At 41.6% G+C, this 27,500-nt stretch overlaps 3 protein-coding genes across 9 annotated transcripts in view; 1 reads left to right on the top strand and 2 right to left on the bottom strand.

The window, feature by feature from the left end:
• The window catches only part of LOC307000330 (cell surface A33 antigen-like), a 9,392-nt gene extending 4,772 nt beyond the window's left edge, over positions 1 to 4,620 (bottom strand). Inside the window, exons 1-3 of the mRNA XM_079615843.1 lie at positions 4,395 to 4,620; positions 3,097 to 3,263; positions 2,771 to 3,005 (exon numbers count right to left, since the gene is read on the bottom strand). Of these exons, the coding sequence (XP_079471969.1) occupies positions 2,771 to 3,005; positions 3,097 to 3,263; positions 4,395 to 4,440 (448 nt within the window). The 5' untranslated portion in view covers positions 4,441 to 4,620. The remainder of the gene's footprint in view (positions 1 to 2,770; positions 3,006 to 3,096; positions 3,264 to 4,394) is intronic.
• The window catches only part of blzf1 (basic leucine zipper nuclear factor 1), a 30,333-nt gene extending 20,655 nt beyond the window's left edge, over positions 1 to 9,678 (bottom strand). The window contains exon 1 of one of the 2 annotated variants that reach the window (XM_079615841.1): positions 9,658 to 9,678. The gene's annotated coding sequence lies outside the window, so the exon portion shown is untranslated. The other variant, XM_079615842.1, reaches the window with a different exon arrangement.
• ercc5 (excision repair cross-complementation group 5) overlaps positions 1 to 27,500 on the top strand; it is a 33,071-nt gene that overhangs the window by 5,136 nt on the left and 435 nt on the right. For 2 of the 6 annotated variants that reach the window (XM_079615833.1, XM_079615834.1), the window contains exons 2-17: positions 10,395 to 10,487; positions 10,929 to 11,104; positions 11,945 to 12,060; positions 12,489 to 12,593; positions 15,331 to 15,385; positions 15,697 to 15,840; positions 16,668 to 16,854; positions 18,047 to 18,604; positions 18,930 to 19,073; positions 21,434 to 21,660; positions 22,058 to 22,177; positions 22,396 to 22,609; positions 23,009 to 23,153; positions 25,282 to 25,482; positions 26,264 to 26,348; positions 27,239 to 27,500. The exon at positions 27,239 to 27,500 is cut by the window's right edge and continues 355 nt beyond it. In XM_079615833.1, the coding sequence (XP_079471959.1) occupies positions 10,400 to 10,487; positions 10,929 to 11,104; positions 11,945 to 12,060; positions 12,489 to 12,593; positions 15,331 to 15,385; positions 15,697 to 15,840; positions 16,668 to 16,854; positions 18,047 to 18,604; positions 18,930 to 19,073; positions 21,434 to 21,660; positions 22,058 to 22,177; positions 22,396 to 22,609; positions 23,009 to 23,153; positions 25,282 to 25,482; positions 26,264 to 26,348; positions 27,239 to 27,500 (2,827 nt within the window). In that variant the 5' untranslated portion in view covers positions 10,395 to 10,399. Of the gene's footprint in view, positions 1 to 9,579; positions 9,769 to 10,394; positions 10,488 to 10,928; positions 11,105 to 11,944; positions 12,061 to 12,488; positions 12,594 to 15,330; positions 15,386 to 15,696; positions 15,841 to 16,667; positions 16,855 to 18,046; positions 18,605 to 18,929; positions 19,074 to 21,433; positions 21,661 to 22,057; positions 22,178 to 22,395; positions 22,610 to 23,008; positions 23,154 to 25,281; positions 25,785 to 26,263; positions 26,349 to 27,238 lie in introns of those variants that run through there. The other 4 variants (XM_079615836.1, XM_079615832.1, XM_079615835.1 and 1 more) reach the window with 4 other exon arrangements.

The raw sequence follows: 27,500 nt of genomic DNA, 5'->3' as shown, positions 1-27,500 counted from the left end.
AGATTTCTCCATCTTGTGGTTTTGTGGTGCTCAGATTATTCCACATATCCCAGAACTGATTCTGATTTATTGAATGTTCTAGTTCTTGTATACTTTTGGTCAGATGGTGTTGCTTTTTCACTCTAATTTTGTCTTTATATATTTTTAGTTTATATATATTTAAGTATTCAGTTCTTATGTCAGTGTTGTTTGGTTCTTTATGTTTCAGATTTGATCATTTCCTAAGTTGTTTTCTTAATGTTTTGCAGTCTGAGTCAAACCATTTTTCGTCTTTTTGAGTATTTTTTGCCTTTCTTTTTCAGTTCACTTCTATGTGCTGCTTTTTTAAATATTTAATTGATTTCATTTGTTTCTGAATTAAAAAAGCCTTTCACGTTTTGGAGGGAAAACTCCAGTTAGCTGATCGAGTGGTGATCCAGTAGCCAGATGATAATCCACAGGTTCAAGTCTTCTTTCTTTTATTAAAATGTATTTCATAGTAAAAAAATCAGTCTTTACCCGATTCCAAGTTGTTCCTCTGTTGTTTGTTCTTGTTTGCTGTCGTTATCTCACTCTCTGTCTCACTTTTTGGCTCAACCGACGTCCCTCAGGGCTTTTAGCTCAAAAATGTGCAGATTTTGAGAAATATTGATAGATTCTCATAGGTTTACATCAGATTTCTATAGACAGGAATAATATTTATTGAATGTATACCCAAATGCGTCGATGTAATAATTATGTGCGCTGGATACTCTGATGTACTGTGTTTTCAATCCATACCAGCAGCCGGAGGGCGCCATATGCACAGGATTGTCCATATATGGAACACATGAAGAAGTCATAATCATGTGACATTCCAGGACGTCCCTGACACAAACGAAGCTTTCAGAGATCGCTGTAACATGCAGATAAAGACGTTTTGAAGACAATAAACATGATTGCAATGCTATTTGATTTACCTGTGTTCTTCAAACCATGTCAGGTATTTTCATAATAATAGATTATATTTATAATGTAATGCTAATCGATGTAGACTTGATCATCGTGCAGAATACTATAAAATAATATATTTTCTGTCTGATTTTATTATCTGAAGCCAAATCAGATCACAGAAGGTTATTTAAAACACTCGACTTGCGCTATAAAGTAAGTTTGAAGCACAAACATGGTTTTAATCTCATAAATTGTCGTGTATTGATGGTGTGCTAAGCTAACATGCTAGCTAGCCCCAGGTGCACCTGCCACCTAGCTGTTATTTTTATGAATTTTTCTAAATAGGAATGCTTATTGAAATGTGTATTTTTTCAAGAAGGGCATTTGATACAGTTTTAAATGTGAAGTGAGAACTTTGATAAAAGAAATGAGGGGTTGAAACAGCGTGAATAGCCAGTCGTTAGTAATTATAATGCAGACAAAAGAAAGGCATATTTATGGCCATAAGCCGGCTGGAGAGGTGTGCATGTGAGCAGGAGAGACTGACACTGAATGGGGCTCGTTTGCACCACAAAACAATAGAGACAATAGACTGAATATATGCTTATATGACAATAAACACAAGTTTGCATTTTAGAGTCTAATCAGAATAAAGTCATATGACATGATCTTGAAAAACATTTAACCAAATACAGAGTTTTAGAGTTATCATCTTCAGATTTTAAATAAAACATGGTCAGACATGTGGCTTTAGCTGGAGTGCAATTCTAGATTGATACAGTGCCAACTTCAATTTTATTTTCAAGAAGATGTTTCACAAAAATACATTTCTAATAACTTTACAAAACTCTGAAGCTATTTATAACTCTTTTTTTTTCATTATGACAATAATTAATTATATATTTACAATAAACTGCCAGGTGTCAGCTTTCAAATGAGATCATACTTGTGCTTTTAGTACAAAGGGTTCATGAACTGAATCTGTTTCAGTTTGGGTATGACGTTTCTGGGGATCTTCAAAAGTGGGGTTGCAGCTTAACAGGTTAAAAGACGTCTAATAGCCGTCCAAACACAGCCAGACGTCTGACGTCTAATAGTCGTCCAAACACAGCCAGACGTCTGACGTCTAATAGCCGTCCAAACAGAGCGAGACGTCTGACGTCTAATAGTCGTCCAAACACAGCCAGACGTCTGACGTCTAAAAGCCGTCCAAACACAGCCAGACGTCTGACGTCTAATAGCCGTCCAAACACAGCCAGACGTCTGACGTCTAATAGCCGTCCAAACACAGCCAGACGTCTGACGTCTAATAGCCGTCCAAACACAGCCAGACGTCTGACGTCTAATAGCCGTCCAAACACAGCCAGACGTCTGACGTCTAATAGCCGTCCAAACACAGCCAGACGTCTGACGTCTAAAAGCCGTCCAAACACAGCCAGACGTCTGACGTCTAAAAGCCGTCCAAACACAGCCAGACGTCTGACGTCTAATAGCCGTCCAAACACAGCCAGACGTCTGACGTCTAATAGCCGTCCAAACACAGCCAGACGTCTGACGTCTAATAGCCGTCCAAACACAGCCAGACGTCTGACGTCTAATAGCCGTCCAAACACAGCCAGACGTCTAGACTAAAACAAGGCAAGATTTGGGCTGTCAGTGAAAGTCTAATAGACGTCTAAACCATCGCCCCATTTATTATGTGGCAAGTAGTCGAGTCATTCGATAACATTCTGCATAAGCATCTCTCTGAAGTGTCCAGCAGATCTGTGTGTGTGTGAGAGAGAGTGTGTGTGTGTGTGTGAGAGAGAGAGAGAGTGAGTGTGTGTTGAGAGAGAGAGTGAGTGTGTGTGTGTCTTACCCAAGACTATGAGACTGGTCGTGGCAGACCCACCGTCCTCCTCATTATCCTTATTCTCAACTCCACACTCGTAAACGCGCGTGTCTGCGCTAGTGACTTTCAAGAGCTGCAGATCTGCTCTCCCGGCCGTGATGTCTTGTTTTAGAATCGCCCTGCCTTTATATTTCGTCTGCACCTTCGGTGGGTTAGGGTTAGGGTTAGTTTTACTGGGACTGGTAAAAGAGAGGATTTTGATCTGTGAAAAAAACAGAACAAGTTCAGTCCAACTCAACATGAACACACATGGATATGAGTGGCGGATGAAGCGGATGCTAGTGCTTCAGTACCACTGGATCTCCCGGCGCATTTGGAGCTGCTGTCCACGTGATCTGGACGCTCTCAGCCGCCGGCTGCGGTGTGAATGCGCAGGGTATCACCACATCATCACCTCTGGCAATCTTATACTGTTTAGCTGCGATAGTCACACTCATGGCCGAAGAAGTGACCCGCACTCCTGTGAAACACACACACACACACACACACACTTTTTACTTCCTCATATTTTTGTGGAAACTGTGCTACATTACCATTCAACAGTTTGTGGTCATTAATTTTTTAATACTTTTATTCATCAAGGATGCATTGCATAGTTATAAAAGTGTTAGTAAAAACATGTATAAATTATGTTACAAATTATTTTACTTTTTTTTTTACAAATAAATGCTGTTCTTTTGAACTTTCTATTCATCAAAGAATCCTGAAAAATAAAATGCATGACGGTTTCAGCAAAAGTCTGAAGCACAACTGTGTTCATCACTGATAATAATCATAACTGTGTCGTGATCATCAGATCATCATATTACACTGATTTCTGGAGGATCATGTGACACTGAAGACTGGAGTAATGATGATAAATTCAGCTTTGATCACAGGAATAAATTACACTTTACTGTATATTCACATAGAGAACTGATGACTTACATTATAATATTTCACTGTTTTACTGTATTTTTAATAAAATAAATGTAGCTTTGGTGAGTAGAAGAGACTTTGAGGAACATAAAAACATCTTAATCACTCCAAACCCTTTGACCGGCACCAGCAGCCTGAGGCTGGAAACATATTTGTAAAGTTATGATGGAAATGCATGTAAATTAATTAAATTTTTTACTGTTCACATGTGGCTTCTGCAATTATCACGAGATTAATGGAGTTCTCCTTATATTCATGTTAGTGTTATCTTTGTCTCAGATGTTTCAGACACAAATGAGCCGGCAGCTGATGAACATGCGAGTGTGAGATTAGCGTGGACAGTTTGAGATATCGATGATGAAATGATAGAGTAATAGAGTAATATTAATGAAGTCTTTTCCTCGATGAAACAGAAGACTTCATTATCTCTAGTGTCGAGCCATTGCAGTCGGAGGAACAGGTGAGGTGTGTGTGTGTGTGTGTGTGTGTGTGTGTGTGTGTGTGTGTGTGTGTGTGTGTGTGTGTGTGTGTGTGTGTGAGTGTGTGTGTGTGTGAGTGTGTGTGTGTGTGTGTGTGTGTGTGTGAGTGTGTGCGTGTGTGAATCTGAATCACGAGGATCTGAGTAAATACACACACTTATTCACAGATTCAAACAGATTAAAGTCTCACTTACCACTGAACAGCAGACAGATCCCCAATATCCCCAGTGTTGCCGCCATCTCTCAGTGTCACAGGTGTGTGTGTGTGTGTGTGTGTGTGTGTGTGTGTGTGTGTGTGTGTGTGTGTGTGTGTGTGTGTGTGTGTGTGTGTCACAGGTATGAAAGAACTGGAGATGTTGAAAACACAGAAACAGTGAAGTCCTGCCCCGCGCGAGTCTCAGCTCATCCTTTATATGTCTCACAGCTTCATGTTAGAACAGCCACACAGACCACAGACCTGTGACACCGAGATCTACTGATGATGAGGAACAAAACTAGTCCAAATTAATAAAGTAATGACTTTTGTTGTGTGGAATCAATGTTAGATGTAGTTTGTGAACTCTTGGAAACTTATTTCTCGCCATTTTACTGAAAAACACCCTTTGTTTTTGAGCTGCAAGAGATAACTTCGCTCTATGACACTCCAGTCCATCTAAACTTAAACGATCTCATGGATCTCAGCATGATGCAGTAGATGTGGCGTATTCAGACAACTTTGAAATGGTTCTTTTACCGGGTTTAACTTCATATTGCCCTTCGTGCACAGTTCCGCAGAAAGGAAGAGGAAGTGAGGTGGTTGACCTCCATGATGTACTAAGCTTGCAGCAATGGCTCTGCCAGCTGTACAGTACCAGTCCTCTCTTAGAGCTGCAAAACAATGGAATGAAAATAAATGGAATATTGATTAATGCATAAAGACTCATTATTAAATAAAATAAAATGAATTGGGCTATTAAATAACATATAAATAATTTCCAATGCTAACTGTTCATTGCTCATTGCTGCAAGCTTAGTACATGGAGGTCAACCACCTCACTTCCTCTCTAGAAGACTAGACTAGAAGAAATAGCTGACACCGAACTCTTGGATAAAGTCAAAAAGGTCTGTAGTTAGACATTAGACAAGTAGACACACTTACATTAGACTGAGGTAACACTACAATGTTGCTGTTTCCCAATGTGAGAGCTAGTGTCAGTCCATCCGAGTGTAGTCAGCAAAGTGTATTTTATCACATTGTAGAAATGTGGGTAAAACTGCTCTTCTATTAAGTGTTGGGGAACCCTTGGGCATTATGTGATTATGCAGACCTCTAGTGTCCCGGTTCTTACTAATACATTATAAGACAAATAAGTAGCCTCCATAAAGCCATCCTGCTGCTCTTTGTGATGCTAGGTCTCTGAAAGTACAACCCTTGAGGACCTTGAGGAGTCAAAGGCCCCTCTGCTCGACTATCTGGCCAATGCAGGATGTCTGAGGCCTGTGCGGTCACTGGGGGACAGCGATCTGCTGGGACATTGTCATGTTTCAAGTCATCCACAGGGTTCAGGGTCCATTTCAAAGGCATTTAGTGTTGGTTGGGTTGTCAGTCAGCAGGACTCCACGCTAACCTTTTCCCCGAGGAGCACTTGTTATCTTAAATGAGGTGTGTGTGTGTGTGTGTGTGGGACGTTACGGAGCGAATCTGTGCTGTCCTGCGGGATCTGGAGACCTGAACACACACACACACACTCACTTACTCACACTCACACACACACACACACACACACTCACTCACTCACACACTCACACACACACACTCACTCACACACACTCACTCACACTCACTCACTCACTCACACACACACACACACACACACTCACTCACACACACACACACACTCACACACACACACTCACTCACACACAGGAAGTGCTGCCCACAGATGAGGTTTCCAGCGTGACTTCCCCTCTTCTGCTTCATGACCTACTTGCATAATTCTTGCATTAGAATTGCATCTGTTATGAAGATGGAGAGAATAATAATCAGATATACAATATATTATATAGCTTTTCTAAAGCTAATTTTAAAAGCGTATACAGAACGAGAAGTGGCCAAAAGTGATGCAGGAAAACTGGCGTTTGTAGAAATATTATTATAAGATTTAGGGTTCAATTCTCATAATTAACTAGTTGCTTATTATCAGGCTTATTACTAGGATTAGGACATCGGCTGTTTATTAGAACATATACAGCGCATATTAATGCCTTATTCTGCAGGATCATATTCTGCATCCCGGAATCCCACAATCCCTGAACTAAAGAACCGGACTAATAATAAGCAGTAATTATGAGTTATTGAGGCACGAGTTAGTTAATAGTTATTTAATAGTGTTGTGAATTAGACCCTAAACTAAAGTGTGACCAAGATGTTCATATCGTGTAAGAAACAATACAATTGAAGAATAACACATTTTAGGAATCTATTTCAGATATGCTTTCTTACATAAACATATTTTAGAATACTGATTTTAGCATTTAAGGCATAGATGAAGATTAAAGGATTAGTTCACTTTTAAAATGAAAATTCTGTCATAATTTATTCACCCTTAAGTTGTTTCAAACCTGTATGAATGTCTTTCCTCTGCTGAACACAAAGGAAGATATTTAGAAGAATGTCAGTAACCAGACAGTTTTTGGTTCCCATTGACTTCCATAGTAGGAAAGAAATATACTATGGAAGTCAATGGGAACCAAAAACTGTCTGGTTACTGACAACAACTTAAGGGTGAGTAAATGATGACAGAATTTTCATTTTAAAAGTGAACTAATCCTTTAAGTCAAGCAATTCAGGAGTCGGACTTTAGCTTTTGTCTCTGATAATGTTAAAGGTGCCATGTGTAATTGTCTGGCAAAAAAATCAAGTCATACTCCACATTCCATACCAGATGGGGGCAGTATACCTCTCCCTCGAGTTTCTTCCAGACACGAATGACTCTCTGTGGAACACAAGACGACATCGGACCCTATTGACTTCCATTGTATGGACAAAAACATGAGGGCGAGTAAATGATGACAGACTGTGCCTCTACATTTCTTAAAAGGATGTAGTTTATAAAATCCTGAATCGGACTGCACACCTGGATGTATCAACTCAAGCCTCCTTTATTTATACAATACAGTGCGTTTAAAAGCAGCTTTACAGAGATAGATAATAATGCAACAAAGTTTAATTCCAGAAGAGAATAGCGTCACAGTCCAGGTTAAGTAAGTTCAGTGATGGCTCATTTCTGTCGTAAAAAAGTTACTCATTTAGTTCATTTATATATATATATAGCCGCTCTGGAGAAACTGTGATGTCATCCTCCAGCTCAGTTCTCATATAATGCTGTCAGTGCAGGAGATCAATAATATTGATGAATATTAAATTAAATGTCCGCAACTAAGTAAGACAAAAGCCAAAGGCGACAGTGGAACCAAAACTCCATCAGTGACAGAATGGAGAAACCAGACTCAGTCTCAGTTCTCCTCTGGCCAACGAGCAAATAGTTTATGATTATGATTCGGGCAGCATTATAAGTCAGAGGTCAGATTGGATCAGAACATTAAAGGATAATTCCGGTATTTAACACCTTGAGTCTATATTGTAGTTTGTTTTGGATGAACAAGAGTGGTGGACAACATTTTTTTGACAATGGTTCCTCTCTCGAGTTTTTGACTATAATAGAATTGGCCATGGACCCATTTAACATTGGAGTCAATGGGCATGTCCGAAAATGTCATTAAAACAGCCAATAATGTTCGTTTACAAAACTGTTAAACTCACCGAGTGGTTAGTGATGTTCGTTGATGATTATAAACAATATATCGTCGCAATATATGATTCCAATCCGTTTATTTTGCTATAGTGGAACTATTTTTTCAGACACTTCACAACCGTGTAACTTCCGCTCAATATTTGAATCTGAAGCGTTAGCACACTCCCGACCACTTGATGGCGATAACCGATGTTTATGTCTCGCGGGACACTCACGGTCACAGTCGAGTTCAACTTCATATTGCACTGGTCAGTGGTCACGTCTTTCAATATTTTCAAGGTTTTGTTGGTTTATTTGGCTTACTCTCCCGGAGCACAGTTGCTCTGCTCGCTAGCCTTATGAGAAACGGAAGCGAGCAAAAAGACGACATCGACCAAATGTAAACAGCCCCCTTTCCGTTTCCGGTAGCGCATTTATATTAACCAGCACTCAGTCCTTCAACAGAATTCAATGGGATTTTACAAAATGACGAATAAAACACGACAGAAACTGTATTTCGCAACACTTTTTGTTTCTGGAACATCAAGGAACACCACTAACCACTCGGTGAGTTGCACAGTTTTGTAAACGAACATTATTGGCTGTTTTAATGACATTTTCGGACATGCCCATTGACTCCAATGTTAAATTGGTCCATGGCCAATTCTATTATAGTCAAAAACTCGAGAGAGGAACCATTGTCAAAAAAATGTTGTCCACCACTCTTGTTCATCCAAAACAAACTACAATATAGACTCAAGGTGTTAAATACCGGAATTAACCTTTAAGAATATTATCCAGTTCATCTGGTTGAAGATCGGAGTCAGGCCGGTATGGAGACGGGCTTGTTGAGGATCAGTGCCGATGGCTGTCGTGTCGATGAGGCCTTCACAGGAGAGAGTCTAGATGACACAACTCTGCTGACACTTCAGGGAGAGTCGCTCAAAGTGATACTGAAGGTCATCGCCCACCGACGCCACCAGCAGCTTCTTCAGCTCTCGGTTCACCTGAGGACACGGCTCGGATCACAGGATATCAGTTACACTTACTAGATAGATACTCACATAGAAAACAGATGATCTACACTGGGATAAAATTTCACTGTTTTTACTGTATTTTTGATAAAATAAATGCAGCTTTGGTGAGCAGAAGAGACTCTTACTGTGCAAAAGCATGAACACATCGAGGATGTTATTGTTCACTGGTGTAACTCAACCTTTGTGTGTTTAAATATAGATGTAACAACTCAGAAGAGACAAACACGCATTAGTTAGTCGAGATTAATCAAGTAAAGCTGGTTTATTGTGTTGATTAATTCATCATTATTATATTTTGTCGATGAACGATGTTTACATTAGTCAACTCCACACAACTAGTTAATTTACATTGTTAGTCAACGATCAGTTTTTCCACAACGTGAACACGCGCTGCTAATAAACACAGTCTCGAGTTTATCTCATAGACTATAAATGTTTATCTTTGTTTGTTTGGCTAGTTCTGAGACAGCTAACGTTAACTGTTAGCAGTCGCTTCGAGATTTTTGAACCGATCACGTCATGTAAAGGCGCGAATCTCATAAAATCACGAACTAATGATTGAACGTACTAAGTGATCGATATTGATGTTTCAAAATTCATAATCAATATTGCCACGTACCTCACAGAGTCGCGTTTAAACGGTTTAAACCCATGTTACAAGCGGAAGCAGCTGATCGAGGCCGAACGGAAGTGCTCAGTACGTGTTTCCGGCTACTTGCGACCGGGACCGGATGTTATGATTCTGAAGCTGTGAGCAGGTCTGTGTGTGATTTTTATAAAGTATCATAATTTAAACATTTGTTCTTTAGCCTGTGAATAATAAACGAGCCCGTTAGAATCAGAAATACGCATAAATAGTATGTTGGAATATTGATTCATTTTAATCACAAATAATAGGTTTATTAGCACTATCTTGTTTTTGTGCAGGAGCGTTTGAGTAAAAAGTCCAAATTCTGAAATATTAAATCATAAATTATGAGTTTGAAAAGTCAAAATGATGACATACGAAGTCGTAATTATGAGGTCAAAATTATTATGTACTACTAGGTTATATAATTATGACATAACAAGTCGAAACTGACTTAATTTTTTTACTTGATCTCACAATTATGACTTTTTAATCTCGTAATAAAACATTTTTTTTCCTCAAAATGATTTGCTTTTAGTCAAATAATTTTGAATCTTAAACTTTTTCCTCATAAAAAGAAAAAATGTATGTCATAATTTTATTTTCTTGATCTGATCAAACCTGATTAATTAATCAGAATTATAAATTGCCAAAGCATGTTTTCTTATGCAACTAGCAGAGCTTTTCTGCTTCACACTGTGTGAGATGATGATGATGATGAGGATGAGGATGATGATGTTTTCCTGCTGTTGTCAGGTGTGATGGGAGTTCATGGACTGTGGAAGCTCTTGGAAAGCACCGGAAAACCCATCAATCCGGAAACGCTGGAGGGGAAGATCTTGGCTGTCGGTATCCTTTACGGCAGAACTCGTTAAAAGTTGCATTTTCAGTTGTGGAAACCCCTTGAAACATTGTTGTGTTGAGCTATTTCAGTTACTTTTGTTTGATTTTTTCATTGCAAACGACTATAAGTCTGTATAATTTGCCAATAAACCTGATTTGTAATGGGGGTGAATAATTTAGCTCACAACTGTGTGTATATATACGTACACACACATACATCAAGGGCCTCATTAATTACACCGGGTGTGCTTGAGCTAGAACACTTGAAATATCTGAACTGCCGAGGTTTGTTGAGTGTCACGTTTGACTGCATGTTAGAAATGTCAAAAGAATGGTCCAAAACAACCGTATATACACACACACACACACACACACACACACAGAAAGATTCTGACTTTAATAAAAGCTCATGATTAGTCGGCTGTGATCCGTGACTCCCCGTGACAGACATCAGCATCTGGCTGAACCAGGCGGTCAAAGGCGTGCGCGATCGAGACGGGAACGCGGTTCTGAACGCTCATCTGCTCACGCTCTTCCACCGGCTCTGCAAGCTGCTGTTCTTCCGCATCAGACCCGTGTTCGTGTACGATGGAGACGCGCCGCTGCTCAAGAAGCAGACGCTGGTGAGCTGTGTATCTGAGTGTTAAACATGAACGTCGAGATGCTTCTGAGATTAACCCTCATCCTTCCCCCGCGTTTTAGAACAAATCCTCTCGCGGGTCAAAATGACCCGAAGCCCTAAAATTGTACTTATGTTTTTTTTTTCAGAAAGCTTATTTTATTTCATTTTTATAATATTTGTTCAATTTTTTTATGTAATTTTTGTTTTCTATTTATTTTATTTACCTTTAAATGACTAGATTTGATAAATAAATAATAAATAAATAGTAATTTGAGCACATTCCTCACATTCTTTCAACTTAAATTCAAAATAACTCATAATTTCATGCATAACCCTTTTAATTCAGCTCTAAATATCTTACATTGTGTGTCTTTGACCTCTTGTGGAAAATTAATAATAATAAGCTGATAATTGATGAGTCTAGATGTGCTTATATCTCTATATGGAGCAGATGAGCTGTTCCTCTGGGTCCTAAAGCCAGTTTCTCCTCAGTGTGCGTTCAGACACACATGTACACATTATACAATAATCTTTGTTTGAATTTTGAGCATTTTTTGTTTGAATTTTGAGCATTTTTTGATTTTTCTAGGTGAACTGAAGCATTCCATTAATTCCTAAGAGGGTCAAATTGCCAAATTAAAATTTCAACCACAAAGCTCCTCGAATCCATGACATTTTTTCTGTGTCTATTTGTGGTTCAAGTGCGACAAAAGTCCTGAGGTCTTGGACCCTTCCGATGAACACTACATTTTAAAACATTTTTCAAAAGTGATTTCCGGGTCAAAATGACCCGAGGGAAGGATGACGGTAGGAATAACGGCATTCTGAACATGTTTTTTAGGCGATCCGGAGACAACGACGTGAGGAAATGAGCCGAGAGTCCAGACAGACCAATGACAAACTCCTTCAGACGTTCCTGAAGAGACAGGCCATCAAAGCCGCTCTCGGGGATCGAAGGTACGAGCCTTAACTCATGTTCACATCTACGGGAGAAACTGGAAACATTAGAATATGGTGCAAAAGTTTATGGTGCATTTATTTCAGTAATTCAACTTAAAAGGTGAAACTAATATATTATATAGACTCATTACATGCAAAGTGAGATATTTCAAGCCTATATTTGTTATAATTGTGATTATTATGGCGTACAGATTATGAAAACCTTTTCACAATATTCTAATTTTGAATTTGGGGTTTTCATAATCTGCCATAATCATCACAATTATAACAAATAAAGGCTTGAAATATCTCACTTTGCATGTAATGAGTCTATATAATATATTAGTTTCACCTTTTAAGTTGAATTACTGAAATAAATGAACTTTTGCACCATATCTAGTTTTTCCAGGTTCATACTGGAACGTGCTGTTGTCTTGTTCCCGCAGTGAAGAGCCGGTTCCCAGCCTGTCGTCTGTGAGACGAGATGATCAGGACGACATGTACGTTCTTCCCGCGCTTCCTCCGGATGATGAGGACAGAGACGAGAGGAGGTGAGATCCAGGACAACACATGATGATTAGACATGCACAGATGTATCGGCCAACAATCAGTATCGGCCGATAAAAGCCATTATTAACACTATCATCTATACAGCGCTTCAGCAATACAGAGTTTCACAGCATCTTTACAGAGATCACAGGAGATTACAGTGACAGTGTTCAGCTTTACAGAGATCACAGGAGATTACAGTGACAGTGTTCAGCTTTACAGAGATCACAGGAGATTACAGTGACAGTGTTCAGCTTCACAGCAGATCTAGAGTAAAGTTACTGTCCAGATAAAGTTAGTTCTGATTGATTCACTTCCGCTGTAAAGATCATTAGTTATTAACTTAGCGGCCGCTAACACGACACCGTTCTAACAGAAACCTTAATGCGGTCCGGCCCGCTTGCTGCTCGAGAACGACATTAACAGTTAAAAACAGCCACATAAAAGCAGGCTCTATAAATCAACCGTAGTTCGAGCCAGGGTTGCCAGATATGTAGTTTTTCCCTCTACTAAACATTTGTAGCGCGCCTAGGGTTGCCAACCATTCGAGAAGGGTATTCCTGCACAACGGGAGGCTGCAGTTTCAGGACCCCAGTTTTAGGACCGCAGTTTTAGGACCCTAGTTTATTGTGACAGCGCCACCTACAGAACTGGATTACCAAAAACACAAATTTAACCCTTTTCGCGGCAAAGATAACAGATCACATTGTTAATCACAACAGATTGTTGTTCAACATTCATTACTCCTTAAAACATCACACTCTTACTTATTTTATCTGGACAAACTGAGCATCATTAGAAAGATTTAAGACTCGATAGTGTTTATGATAAAACTCAAACAGCGAACACAGAGAGATCTGGGTCTCCTCTTCCTGATTTGCGTCAGTAATGTACGCAAGTCTCATTCGCTGCACAGCTGTCAATCATCTCACGTGGTTCAACGTGACAATAATCCTGCCCTTCTGCATGACGCGGTCCTGTTATCCGTGATAACAAAGCTAAGACACATCTCTTCAACCGAAACAAGAAGCTAATAAATGCACGATTTCGAGTATATGTGGTTTGTTTGTGATTTTCGTGCAATTTTGGGGTATTTTCATATGAATTAAGAATGTTTACAGTATTGCCAAGCAAGGTAGCCATTAGTTGCATATAAATTGCTTTATTATACCATATTTCAACATCTTTTTATGACTTAAAACCATTTTAAACCGCGACCGGAATATGGTACAAATATCCTATCTTACTCGATGGTGGTTTAAAGTGAGCTTTAAGTAAAAGTTTAATATTAATCTTTTAAATTGTGTCGTGTAGCTTGATGCTACTTGCTCTAATCCACCTGCTGCAGGAGCTATTCTATTCCATAATTTTATTTGTTAAAACATATATATATTTTCTTATGAAACTTAGGATCAAGGTGGATCTTGATACTATGTAAACTAAACCACCTGGATCCTAGAACTGCGGTCCTGAAACAGCAGCCGCCGCTATATCATCCAGTTCGGTAGGTGGCGCTGTCACAAAAAACTAGGGTCCTAAAACTGCGGTCCTAAAACTGGGGTCCTAAAACTGCAGCCTCCGGTTGTGCAGGAATATACTACTGAACCATTCCGTATAATATGGAATCGTCCCGTATTTGACACATAAAAGTCTTGTTCCGTATTGAACTGATACGGAACGCACTTTGTTCCGTATTTTTGAGAATCAATTCAGTGCAAATCAATGACAGACACACACATAGCTTCTAATATATGTCAGACTATGAACGAAGACATTTGTTGGCTATGATAAGAAAACAAAAACAGATGACGACAAGTGACAACAGCGGGAAATGTGAAAATGACTAACGTTACCTCAGAGCAGCCGGCGAAAAAGAGCACGAAAATATAGAATTGAATGGGAAAATAGCTGCACAATGTGCTTAGTCTGGAGGTTTATTTGTTTCTGTGAGATTCTCCATGTGCATATATACAGGTGTTGTATTGCTTGAATGCATTATTTGAGTGCAATATTTTCTGTCCAGTGCAAAACAATAATACATAAAAAAAAACAGCTAATATTTTCTTTATTAGCTGTTTTTTATGTATTATTGTTTTGCACTGGAAAGAAAGTTAACTATAATGGAAGTATAATTATATAAAGATATTTGCACTACACTTCCTTAAAATGTTGTCTAATTAAATGTGACATGTCACCGACCGGAACCCCGGAACTTTTTATCCACTTTAATACGAACTATATCTCGAAAAACATGCATGAATATCAGAAGGTCTGTTGAAAGATACAGTACAGCCGTATCATGTCTCATGTAATCTCTCAATCAGTGTTTCTACCGTGGAAAGATGTCAATAAAACAGCTTGTGAACTTTTATTCACAAACTATAAAAAAAAATTAAAAAAAATATTTACTGTTAATTATATATGTATGTTTGAATAAATCTGCCATGAAGACAAGTGCTTATGAAAACTACCGTATTTGTGCAACTGAGTTGTAAACAAACATTCAAGCTTTTATGTGAGTGCAATTATTATATCAAATATTATATATAGAATAACTGCAACCAATACTATAGTGTACCAAATGTATAGTGTTCCCTGTATATTTACAGCATTATTTGGGAGAGATTTTTTTTCCATAAGAAAAACCAAACTGTCGGTATCTAATCAAACTATGTGGATATTAATTTAATATCAGTGCATCTGTAATAATGATGATAATGAAGGAAAGTGTGTCTGTAGTTCAGAGGAGGAACGAGACGGAGACGAAGCACTGCAGACCTACAGCAGACTTCAGGTCAGAGGAATCACATTTATATTCATTTATACAATGCTTTTCAAAGGAGATGTAATGTTTATTATATCTTCATGCCTTATAGTCTTAAAGACTCATCTTTTTAAAGCTGTTTATTGTGCTTGAGTGGATTATTGTTACTTCTGTACTTTTTTGTTATTTTATTCCTGTTTTTTCCTTTCTTATTGGTTTGATGTCTTTGTTATCATTTTCCTGTGTAGCTTTGGGTTTGAGAAAAGCACAATATAAATAAAATGTATTATTATTTAGCAGATTAGTAAAGTATAAACCGGTATTTTGTGTGTGTTGTTCAGGAGGAGATCTATCACAATCCTAACTCCGTCGACATCAACTCTGAGGAGTTTTCCCTCATGCCTCCGGAGATCAAACACGAAATCCTGAAGGAAATGAAGGAATTCAACAAGCGGCGACGCACACTTTACCACAAACCCCCGGAGGTGATGCCACTCACTCACACACGCCTTGTTTTCCAGTACACATATCCAAACATTCCTATATCAAGATGGATTTACTGGAGAAGCAAAAATGACTGGAGTTATAGCGCCCATATTGTGTCCTTTTACAAAGTCTTGATGTCGGTTTCGGGCTCTACTATTCAATTCACATTTATTTGTATATGATACAAAAACTATTTTTTGCTAAGGTTTTAAAAAATCATTTTCAAAAGCAATTGCCTAGCAACCACCCAGAACACCCTAGCAACCACCCAGAATACCTTAGCAACTGCCTAGAAACCACCCAGAATACCGTAGTAACCACCTAGCAACACCATAGCAACCACCCAGAACACCCTACCAACTGCCTAGCAACCACCCAGGATACCCCACGCAACCACCTAGCAACACCATACCAACCACCTAGAATACCCTAGCAACGCCCTAGCAACCGCCTAATAACAACATACTACCAACCACACAGAATGCCCTAGCAACCGCATATCAACATCATAGCAACCACCCAGAACACCCTAGAAACCACCCAGAAAACCCTAGCAACCACCCGGAACACCCTAGCAACGCCCTAGCAACCACCTGAACAACATGAATAAGACATATCTCACCACCAGAACATCGTATAGACATGGTTTTTGGCTCGTATGCAATCATGTGCCACACCCTAGCAACCGAGTGGCGATTTTGCCACTGCAAGCACCATTCACATTTTCTTCTGGAAATGTACATTGTAGTTTTACTTAATTACTTAATCAATCAATCAATCAATCAACTTTTATTTGATAATAAAACCTGATATGCTGGTCTCTCAGAGGTCCGGTGAGTTCTCTCAGTATCAGCTGGCGGGTCTTCTCCAGAGGAACAAGCTCAACCAGCGTCTGGAGGGAGTGCAGAAGGAGATGAACCACACCGGCTGTGAGGAGAGCGGGGGCAAAGGTCAACACGTGGAGACGCGCCGCCTCGTGTCTGAGGACTCGGCACACTACATACTCATCAAAGGTCTGGACACATCCAGTCAAAGTGGCTTTCAGCTCATATCATGTCAACACAACACTTAAAAAACATACATTATTTAGTATCACATACACTAAAACATTTAAAAAATACTCTCAATAACAGGTCAGGGTCCAAAAACAACACACTTATTAGCATATATTCAACAACATATTCAGCTTTGAGATAATTTAAACTAGAGTTCAGTCGTTTGGCATCGGAACGATTTTTTTATGTTCCAAAGCTGCATTTATTTGATCAAAAATAGTGTATAAACAGTGAAATATTATTGTAATGTAAATCTTCTGTTGTCTATGTGAATATACAGTAAAGTGTAATTTATTCCTGTGATCAAAGCTGAATTTATCATCATTACTCCAGTCTTCAGTGTCACATGATCCTCCAGAAATCACTCAAGAAACATTTATGAATATTATCAGTGTTGAAAACAGTTCATATGCTTGTGGAAACTGCAAATACATTTTATTTGTCAAGATTGTTTGGTGAACAGAAAGATCAAATTTGAAATCGAATTGTAACATTATAAATGTCTTTACTGTCACTTTTGATCAATTATGATTACCGTAGTATCAATGTTGTAAACTATGGAAGCTGGTTTACGCCACAGAATAAAAAATAGAAAAGGTAATTGCAACTTTTTATTTCACAATTTTTACGTTTTCTTCAGAATTGCGAGTTTATATCTCACAATTCTGACTTTATGAACACACAATTGCAACTTTTTATCTCACAATTCTGACTTTTTATCTCACAATTCAGACTTTTTATCTCAGATTTACGTGATATAAAGTCGCAATTGTGTGTTCATAAAGTCAGAATTGTGAGATATAAACTCGAAATTCTGAGGAAAACTTAAAAATTGTGTAATAAAAAGTCGCAATTATCTTTTATTCTGTGGTGAAGACAAGCTTCCATAGTAAACAGTTCATATTTCTTTGTGGAAACTGTGATACATTTTATTTTTCTGGATTCTTTGATGAATAGAAAGATCAAAAGAACAGCATTTATTTGATAAAGAACTGTGACATTAACATGTTTTATCAAAACATTTTTTTTTAAATCAATTTAATGCGTCCTTGATGAATACAATTATAAAAAATAAAAAAAAGTTAAATCTGCGTGTCCTCCTAAAATACGACACAATAACCTTTTTCTGTTCTTCTGTTGTATTGTTCAGGGTCTCAGAAGAAAGCCAGCGCTCCGGAGAGTCAGTCGGCTCCAGCGGCGTGGTCCAGTTCCCCGTGGGATCGTAAAGCGAAGCCGAAAGGAAGACCCGAGCCCTTGTGGCGACCCGTGAACGAGATAGACGAGAAGAACAAGCCTTCGTCCTCCTCTTCCTCCTGTGCTAATGAGGAAGATCCTCCGGCGTCTCCTCGAACTCTTCAGGCCATCCAGAACGCCATGATGGACAGCGGCTCTGAGGAAGAAGAAACGAGACGCAGAACGACCCGATCTGATGATGAAGACGGACGTGTGTCGCCTCGAACTCTACAGGCCATCCAGAACGCCATGATGGATCCGCCGGCCCGCAAACACAAGACGTACGTCATCACGAGCAGCTCAGAGGACGAGGACGAGGCTTCAGAGTCACAGAATCAGGACGAAACTCCTCTTATTCCCAGTTCTGAGACACGAGAGCATCCGAAGCAAAGACACCCGAGCGATTCCTCTGATCTGAGGACTGACAGAACGCAAGAAAACAAACCCGAGAGTGAGCAAAATAATGATAATGAAGGTATTTTGACCAGCGTCGGCTAATAGTGAGCCTACGTTCTGAAGTTGTAGTTGAATAAAGTCATTATTTTAGGGTTTTTCAATACAAAAAGTATTCTCGTCGCTTGATAAACTTAAGATTGACAACTTTAACATGCTATATAAAAATATCTGTGGGGTATTTTGAGCTAACACACTCTGGGGACATCAGAGACTTATTTTACATCTTGTGAAAAGGGCATTATAGCACCGCTTTAAGTGTTTTTAAACACATTTAGGGATGTTTAAACTTACAGCAAGTGCAAATAAGTCTAAATACACTGATTGGTTATTATTATTTCCTATAGAGACCCGTGAGCCACGAGACGGCGCAGTAAATCAGCATCCGAAGCAAAGACACCCGAGTGATTCCTCTGATCTGAGAACAGACAGAACGCAAGAAAACAAACCCGAGAGCGAAGAAGATAATGAGGAGCAAAGCAGCTCTGAAGGTACACACACACACACACACACACACACACACACATTGTTGTACAGCAGGAAAATATTTTTTTCTAAAAACATTTAGTCCAAAGCTGGACTTGGACGTCGAGGGCACGAATTCTCCATAAACAACATGCAATCAAGGAGAGGGTTCACTTTTCATGCTACAGATTTCCCACAGTGGTCAGAAAGAAGACACTTTGTTTCTCTCAATATGACTCTAGTCGCTACTCGCTCCAAAGCTAATCGCCGTCACTCGCTTGTTTGCACGTTGGCTTGATGAATCGATGCTCCGCTGCGGTGATGCGGCTGCAGTAGCGTCGTCATATCTGGCTATAACATGACATATAGCCTATAACACGCTCACACACGTTTAATTTTTAGCATTTTTGTTTGGAGTAAAATTTACATGTGGTTTCAACAACCAGATGCACTTGTCCAGTTTCGTCTCGAATGCGGCCCAGACCTCCAGAAGTGGTTTGAACGATCGGAATTGAAATATCGAAATTAATTATCGATATCGCAATATTCATTATCGATATCGCAATATCACATTTTGTCAATATCGTGCACCCCTACTTCTCGAAAACCGTTGGAATTGGTTCCTCGTCAATGTGGAAGCGGTGGTCTGACAGCTTCCCCTTGATAATGGAGATGCTTCTGGACTTGCTCGGCTTGATCTTCATGCGAGCCCGCTCAATGTTTTCCTGTGGCTTTTTTAGTAGCCACACAGTGCAAACCTTAGTCGTGGTGAGAGTTGTCAGGTCATCCATGTAGGCTCTGAGCGGGGGCAGCCTCAGCCCTGGTCTTATTCGCTGTCCGCCAACCGTCCATCGAGAGGCCCGGAGGATGACCTCCATGGCCAGGGTGAAGGCCAGCGGGGAGACGGAGCAGCCGGCCATGATTCCCGCTTCCAGGTGTTGCCATGCTGTTGTATACTCTGCTGTTGTCAAGCAGAGTTGGATGTCCTCGAAGTAGGCCTTGACAAGGGCTGTGAGCGCTGCTGGGACCCTGAAGTAGTCAAAGGCGTTCGCGAGATCCAGGAAGATCTGTTCCCTCCTTTTTGGCGATCTGGATCTGATGCCAGAACCGGAGAAGCCTGAGATCCCTGCTTTCTGGATTGACGTGTCAATCAGATTGTATCTTGCCAGCCTGTGAGCGACCACGCTGAAGAAGATTTTTCCCTCTGCGTTTAGAAGGCTGATCTGGCGGAACTGCCCGATCTCTGATGAGTCCTGTTACTTGGGGATTAGGATCCCTCCGGCTCTCCGCCAGGACGTTGGTATCTCCTTCTTTTGCCACACAACTCTCATCAGTTTCCAGAGGAATCTAAGGACTTCTGGTGTGTGTTTGTAGACCCTGTATGGAAGTCCGTTGGGACCTGGAGGTGATGCGGCTCTTGTTCTACACACGGTTTGTTCGACCTCACTCCACCTGGGCGGACAGGCGGACACATATCCAGTTCGTGCTCTGGTGGATTGACTGGTGGCATGTCAGGAGGGAGCGTAACTTCGTCCTGGTGTCGGTCATCTGTGCAGGAATATTTCAGATGTTCTTCCAGGTCGGCCTTTGTCACTGAGAGACTTCCGCTCTTCTCCTTTGTAAAGAGACTCTTGACAAATTTGAAGGGATCTTTGTAGAAGCGTGATCTTGTTTGCACCTTCCTTCTGCGCTTCCTCAGAAGGTTTTCAGCTCTCCTCAGTGTTGCAAGCCTGCTCTCTTCCTGCAGCAGGTTTATCTCTTCCCTCTCCTCCTCTGTGGCCTTCCTCCATTGCTTCTTCAGCTGCCTCCTCCCCTTGACTATGCGGTCTATTTCTATCTGCCTTCTGGATTTGGTGGGGATTAACGGAGTAGCTCGTTTGCCTTCAACCAAGTCAAGTCAAGTCCGCTCAAGACCACTCCGAACCGGTCCACCCCATAGGCATAGATAAGGTCGCCCATTCTTCATGGTTGTACCTCTGATCCCTTCCAGTGTGTTACAGAGATCAGTGTTGACCTCCTTCCACAGCGTCTTGTCGCAGGCCTTTGGCCGCTTGACTAATGGCCTTCGCCCCTGGATCTTCTTCTCTGCTGGGTTCAGGTTGCTCTCCTGTGCCTTGTTCTTCCTCGTGTGGGACAGGGGTGTTGATGTCCTGCAGACTGTGGAGTGTGTCCTGCTGCTGAACTTCTGTCGACTGACTCGCCCTGTACCTTCTCGATGCGACTTCCCTGTTCCTTAGGCACCCTTTCCTGCCCTGGTGTATTTTCAGGCCTAGCCTTTTCCATTAGCTTTCATCAACTCACGAACCGCTTGGTTTAAAGGATGTTTTTAAAGAGGTTTTTACAGTGCTTCGAGTGCTTCACACACCTGTTCATCTGGTCTCCGCAGAGAGTTTTATCGAGGTGTCTGATGTGGAGGAACCGTCTGAAGCAGAGCAATCTCACACCAGAGCAGAAGAAGCCGATAAAAGCCCCTCAGATGAAGAGGAAGAGGAGGGCAGAGAGGAAGAGGAGGGCAGAGAGGAAGAGGAGCGCAGAGAGGAAGATAACAGGGATGACGTCGACAAGGCCGTGGATGAAGCTCCTGATGCCGCTGAGTGGGATCACATCGACATGGTAAATCTCACAGGCTCCCAGAGAGTGTCTGCAGTGTGTGTGTGTGTGTGTGTGAGATGGGTAGGGTTAATGTAGGCCTAGGGCAGGGGTAGGCAAGTTCAGTCCTAGAGAGCCGCTGTCCTGCAGAGTTTGGCTCCAACACTGAAAAAAACCTGCCTGTAGCCTTAGTAATCCTGAAGACATTGATTAGCTTGTTCAGGTGTGTTTGATTAGGGTTGGAAGTTGGAATTAAATTCTGCAGGACAGCGGCTCTCTAGGACCGTACTTGCCTACCCCTGGCCTAGGGGAATAGAAAATACAGTCTGGACAGTATAAAAATCATTAAGCCTATGGAATGTCCTCACAAGTATCGTAAAACAAACCTGTGTGTGTGTGTGTGTGTGTGTGTGTGTGTCAGGAGGATCTGCTGCAGATGGACAGAGATCTGCAGGATGAGCAGATGATCCTGAGAGAACAGAAACAGCATCAGGAGCGCAGCAGCTCCAGCGTCACCGGACAGATGTGCCAAGAGTCTCAGGTCAGAGTTCATGCGACACCAATACGAAAAATAAATCATTTTGACCCATACAATGTACCGTTGGCTATTGTCACAAATATACCCGTGCGACTCCAGACTGGTTTTGTAGTCCAGGGTCACATACAATAGAATGTGTGTCCCACAATGCAACATCTCCTACAAAACAGAATTGAATGAGTAGTGTGCTGACATTAGGGTGTGTTCTGATGCTTGTTCAGGAGCTGCTGCGTTTGTTCGGCGTGCCGTTCGTGGTGGCGCCGACGGAGGCCGAAGCCCAGTGTGCGGCGCTGGACCGGCTCGACCAAACGCACGGCACCATCACCGACGACAGCGACATCTGGCTCTTCGGCGGACGCCACGTCTACAGGAACTTCTTCAGCCAGAACAAATACGTGGAGCTTTACCAGTCCGCTGACATGCAGAACCAGCTCGGTGAGCTCTGGCCTTCATCAATCCGGGTTACATTTAATATAAAAATAATTTAAGATGATATTTCATGACTCTAGATGGGTAAATGAGCTGTTCCTCTGGGTCCTAAAGTCAGTTACTCCTCAGTGTGCATTCAGATACACATGTTTTAGTAAAGTTTTAGCTTTTTAGTTTGAACTTTGAGCATTTTTAGGTTTTTCTGTGTGAACTGAAACATTCCTCACATTCCATTAATTCCTATGGGAGTCAAATTGATCCGTGAGAGAAGAATTTGATACCTTTTTTAATGTCAACCACAAAACTCCTCGAATACATAAAAAAAAATGTTGTGTATTTGTGGTTCAAGTTCGACAAAAGTCCTGGACCCCTCTGATGAACACTCAATGTTTTTAATTTTTAAAGGTCTGGACAGGAGTAAACTGATAAACCTGGCGTATCTGCTGGGCAGCGATTACACCGAGGGGATCCCGGGAGTTGGGTTCGTCACAGGGATGGAGATCCTCAATGAGTTTCCCGGCGCTGGATTAGAGCCGCTCCTTCAGCTCAGGTGGGAAACACACACCTGTGTATCAAACACACACCTGCGTATCAGACACACACCTGCGTATCAGACACACACCTGTCCTGCGTATCAGACACACCTGCGTATCAAACACACACCTGCGTATCAAACACACCTGCGTATCAAACACACACCTGCGTATCAGACACACACCTGCGTATCAAACACACACCTGCGTATCAAACACACCTGCGTATCAAACACACACCTGCGTATCAGACACACACCTGCGTATCAAACACACACCTGCGTATCAGACACACACCTGCGTATCAGACACACACCTGCGTATCAGACACACACCTGCGTATCAGACACACCTGCGTATCAGACACACACCTGCGTATCAGACACACCTGCGTATCAGACACACACCTGCGTATCAGACACACACCTACGTATCAGACACACACCTGCGCATCAGACACACACCTGCGCATCAGACACACACCTGCGTATCAGACACACACCTGCGCATCAGACACACACCTGCGTATCAGACACACACCTGCGTATCAGACACACACCTGCGCATCAGACACACACCTGCGTATCAGACACACACCTGCGCATCAGACACACACCTGCGTATCAAACACACACCTGCGTATCAGACACACACCTGCGTATCAGACACACACCTGCGTATCAGACACACACCTGCGTATCAGACACACACCTGCGTATCAAACACACACCTGCGTATCAGACACACACCTGCGCATCAGACACACACCTGCGTATCAGACACACACCTGCGTATCAGACACACACCTGCGTATCAGACACACACCTGCGCATCAGACACACACCTGCGTATCAGACACACACCTGCGTATCAGACACACCTGCGTATCAAACACACACCTGCGTATCAGACACACGCCTGCGTATCAAACACACGCCTGCGTATCAGACACACGCCTGCGTATCAAACACACCTGCGTATCAGACACACACCTGCGTATCAGACACACACCTGCGCATCAGACACACACCTGCGTATCAGACACACACCTGCGTATCAGACACACACCTGCGCATCAGACACACACCTGCGTATCAGACACACACCTGCGTATCAGACACACACCTGCGCATCAGACACACACCTGCGTATCAGACACACACCTGCGCATCAGACACACACCTGCGCATCAGACACACACCTGCGTATCAGACACACACCTGCGCATCAGACACACACCTGCGTATCAGACACACACCTGCGTATCAGACACACACCTGCACATCAGACACACACCTGCGCATCAGACACACACCTGCGTATCAGACACACACCTGCGCATCAGACACACACCTGCGTATCAGACACACACCTGCGTATCAGACACACCTGCGTATCAAACACACACCTGCGTATCAAACACACACCTGCGTATCAGACACACACCTGCGTATCAAACACACGCCTACGTATCAGACACACGCCTGCGTATCAAACACACCTGCGTATCAGACACACACCTGCGTATCAGACACACACCTGCGTATCAGACACACACCTGCGTATCAGACACACACCTGCGTATCAAACACACACCTGCGTATCAAACACACCTGCGTATCAGACACACACCTGCGTATCAAACACACACCTGCGTATCAGACACACGCCTGCGTATCAAACACACCTGCGTATCAGACACACACCTGCGTATCAGACACACACCTGCGTATCAGACACACCTGCGTATCAAACACACACCTGCGTATCAGACACACACCTGCGTATCAGACACACCTGCGTATCAGACACACACCTGCGTATCAAACACACACCTGCGTATCAGACACACCTGCGTATCAAACACACACCTGCGTATCAAACACACACCTGCGTATCAGACACACCTGCGTATCAAACACACCTGCGTATCAAACACACATCTGCGTATCAGACACACACCTGCGTATCAGACACACCTGCGTATCAAACACACACCTAGGTATCAGACACACACCTGCGTATCAGACACACCTGCGTATCAGACACACACCTGCGTATCAGACACCATATTTTTTATGTCAAATATCATTAAGTGTGTGTGTGTGTGTGTGTGTGTGTGTGTGTGTGTTCTGGCTGATGTAGTGAATGGTGGACTGAGGCTCAGGAGAATAAGAAAATGGCTGCCAATCCCAAAGACACAAAAGTCAAGAAGAAACTGAGGAATCTTCATCTTCATCCGGGTTTCCCCAACCCTTCCGTGGCTCAGGCGTACCTGCATCCCAGCGTCGACCAATCAGACGCCTCGTTCAGCTGGGGCCGCCCACACCTGGAGCTCATCAAAGAATATCCTTCATGCTCATCGCTGTGTGATATTTGCATTTTAACACACGTGATTTGTACAATTAAAAACTTGTGGCTTTCCTGCGGCTCTAACTGTAGAGCGTGTGCGCATGCAACGCCAAGGTCATGGGTTCGATTCCCAGGGAAAGTTTACAATCACAATTAAACATCCACACAATACACTAATACAAATCCATCACTAAAACAACCTATCTAACCAACTTTTAAAGGGTTAGTTCACCCAAAAATGAAAATTCTGTCTGTAATTACTCTCCCTCATGTTGTTTTTGTTGTACGGCAGAACGGAGCCTCACTATTGGCCAGCATCACACACATGACCAGCGTCGGCCAATAGTGAGCCTCTGTTCTAGCGTACGACCCAGAAGCGCTGCGCTGTTACACTACGTGAACTCACTCAGAGGAACACACAGAAGAACATCAAGAGTTTAATAAAGTCCTTATTTTATTTATTTTTTTGCGCACACAGTATTCTCATCGCTTGATAAACTGAATGTTGAGCCGCTGTAGTCACTCGGACTATTTTAAACATTGTCTTTACTAACTTTCTGGGCCAGCAAGTTTCAATTACAACAGAAGCCTCTGGAGGAGTGAGACTCAGATCTAATCACTAATATCTTCATTTGTGTCCCGAAGATGAAGGAGAGTCTGACGGGAACAACATGAGGAAGAGGAATTACTGACAGAGTTTATATGTGTGTGTGAACTAACCCTTTAACATTCGCACTACTGTCTAAAAGAGCAGAATATGTCCTTAGCGAGTGACGTTCTGCCTGAGCCGCTTCGGCTGGAACTGCAGGAAGACTGAAGAAACTCTGCAGCCGGTGCTAAAGCAGCTTCAGTCTCAACAGGTCAGCCACTGAAGAGCACACAGGTCATGTAGAACTGTGGAATATTATTATAATGTAAATCTGCTGTTCTCTATGTGAATATACAGTAAAGTGTAATTTATTCCTGTGATCAAAGCTGAATTTATCATCATTACTCCAGTCTTCAGTGTCACATGATCCTTCAGAAATCAGTATAATATGATGATCTGATGCTCAAGACACATTTATGATTATTATCAGTGATGAAAACAGTTATTTTAGGATTATTTGATGAATAGAAAGTCCAAAAGAACAGCATTTATCTGAAATATAATCTTTTGTAACATTATAAATGTCTTTACTGTAACTTTTGATCAATTTAATTACTCCTTGAAGAATAAAAGTATTGATTTATTTTATTTATTTCCCCCAAAAATATACAATAAAAATTCTTACTGACCCCAAACTTTTGAACGGTAGTGTTTAATGTTACAAAAGCTTCTTATTTCAGATTAATGCTGTACTTTTGGACTTTTTATTCATTAAAGAATCATGAAATAACTGTTTTCAACACTGATAATAATCATAAATGTGTCTTGAGCATCAGATCATCATATTACACTGATTTCTGGAGGATCATGTGACACTGAAGACTGGAGTAATGATGATAAATTCAGCTTTGATCACAGGAATAAATTACACTTTACTGTATATTCACATAGAGAACTGATGATCTACATTATAATGATATTTCATAATTTGTACTGTATTTTTAATTAAATAAATGCATACCTACGTTTTGACTGGTAGTGTACATGTCTTGATCAAGTAAACGCAGCGAGACTCTTTCACAGACAATAGTGTGTGTTGTTTTGGTGTGTATTGTGATTGTGTGTGTTGTTTTGGTGTGTATTGTGATTGTGTGTGTGCAGACGCAGCTGCGCATCGACTCGTTCTTCCGCCTGGAGCAGCAGGAGAAGCAGGGCATCCGGAGCCAGCGTCTGCGCAGAGCCGTCACATGCCTCAAGAGGAAAGAGAGAGATGAGGAAGAGGAGAGAGATGAGGAAGAGGAGGAGGAGGAAGAGACACAGGCGGCGAGTTCATCAGCGGGAGGCTTCATAGAGTCAGCGGTTCACACAGGCGTACAGGACGAGACGAGGGGCGGAGTCACGCCGATGATGTCATCGAGGGGGG

Source organism: Phoxinus phoxinus (assembly GCF_949152265.1).
Source record: "Phoxinus phoxinus genome assembly, chromosome: 6".
Lineage (NCBI taxonomy): Eukaryota > Metazoa > Chordata > Actinopteri > Cypriniformes > Leuciscidae > Phoxinus > Phoxinus phoxinus.
Note: the sequence above shows the minus strand (reverse complement) of the source record. Positions and strands in the feature narration are given on the sequence as shown.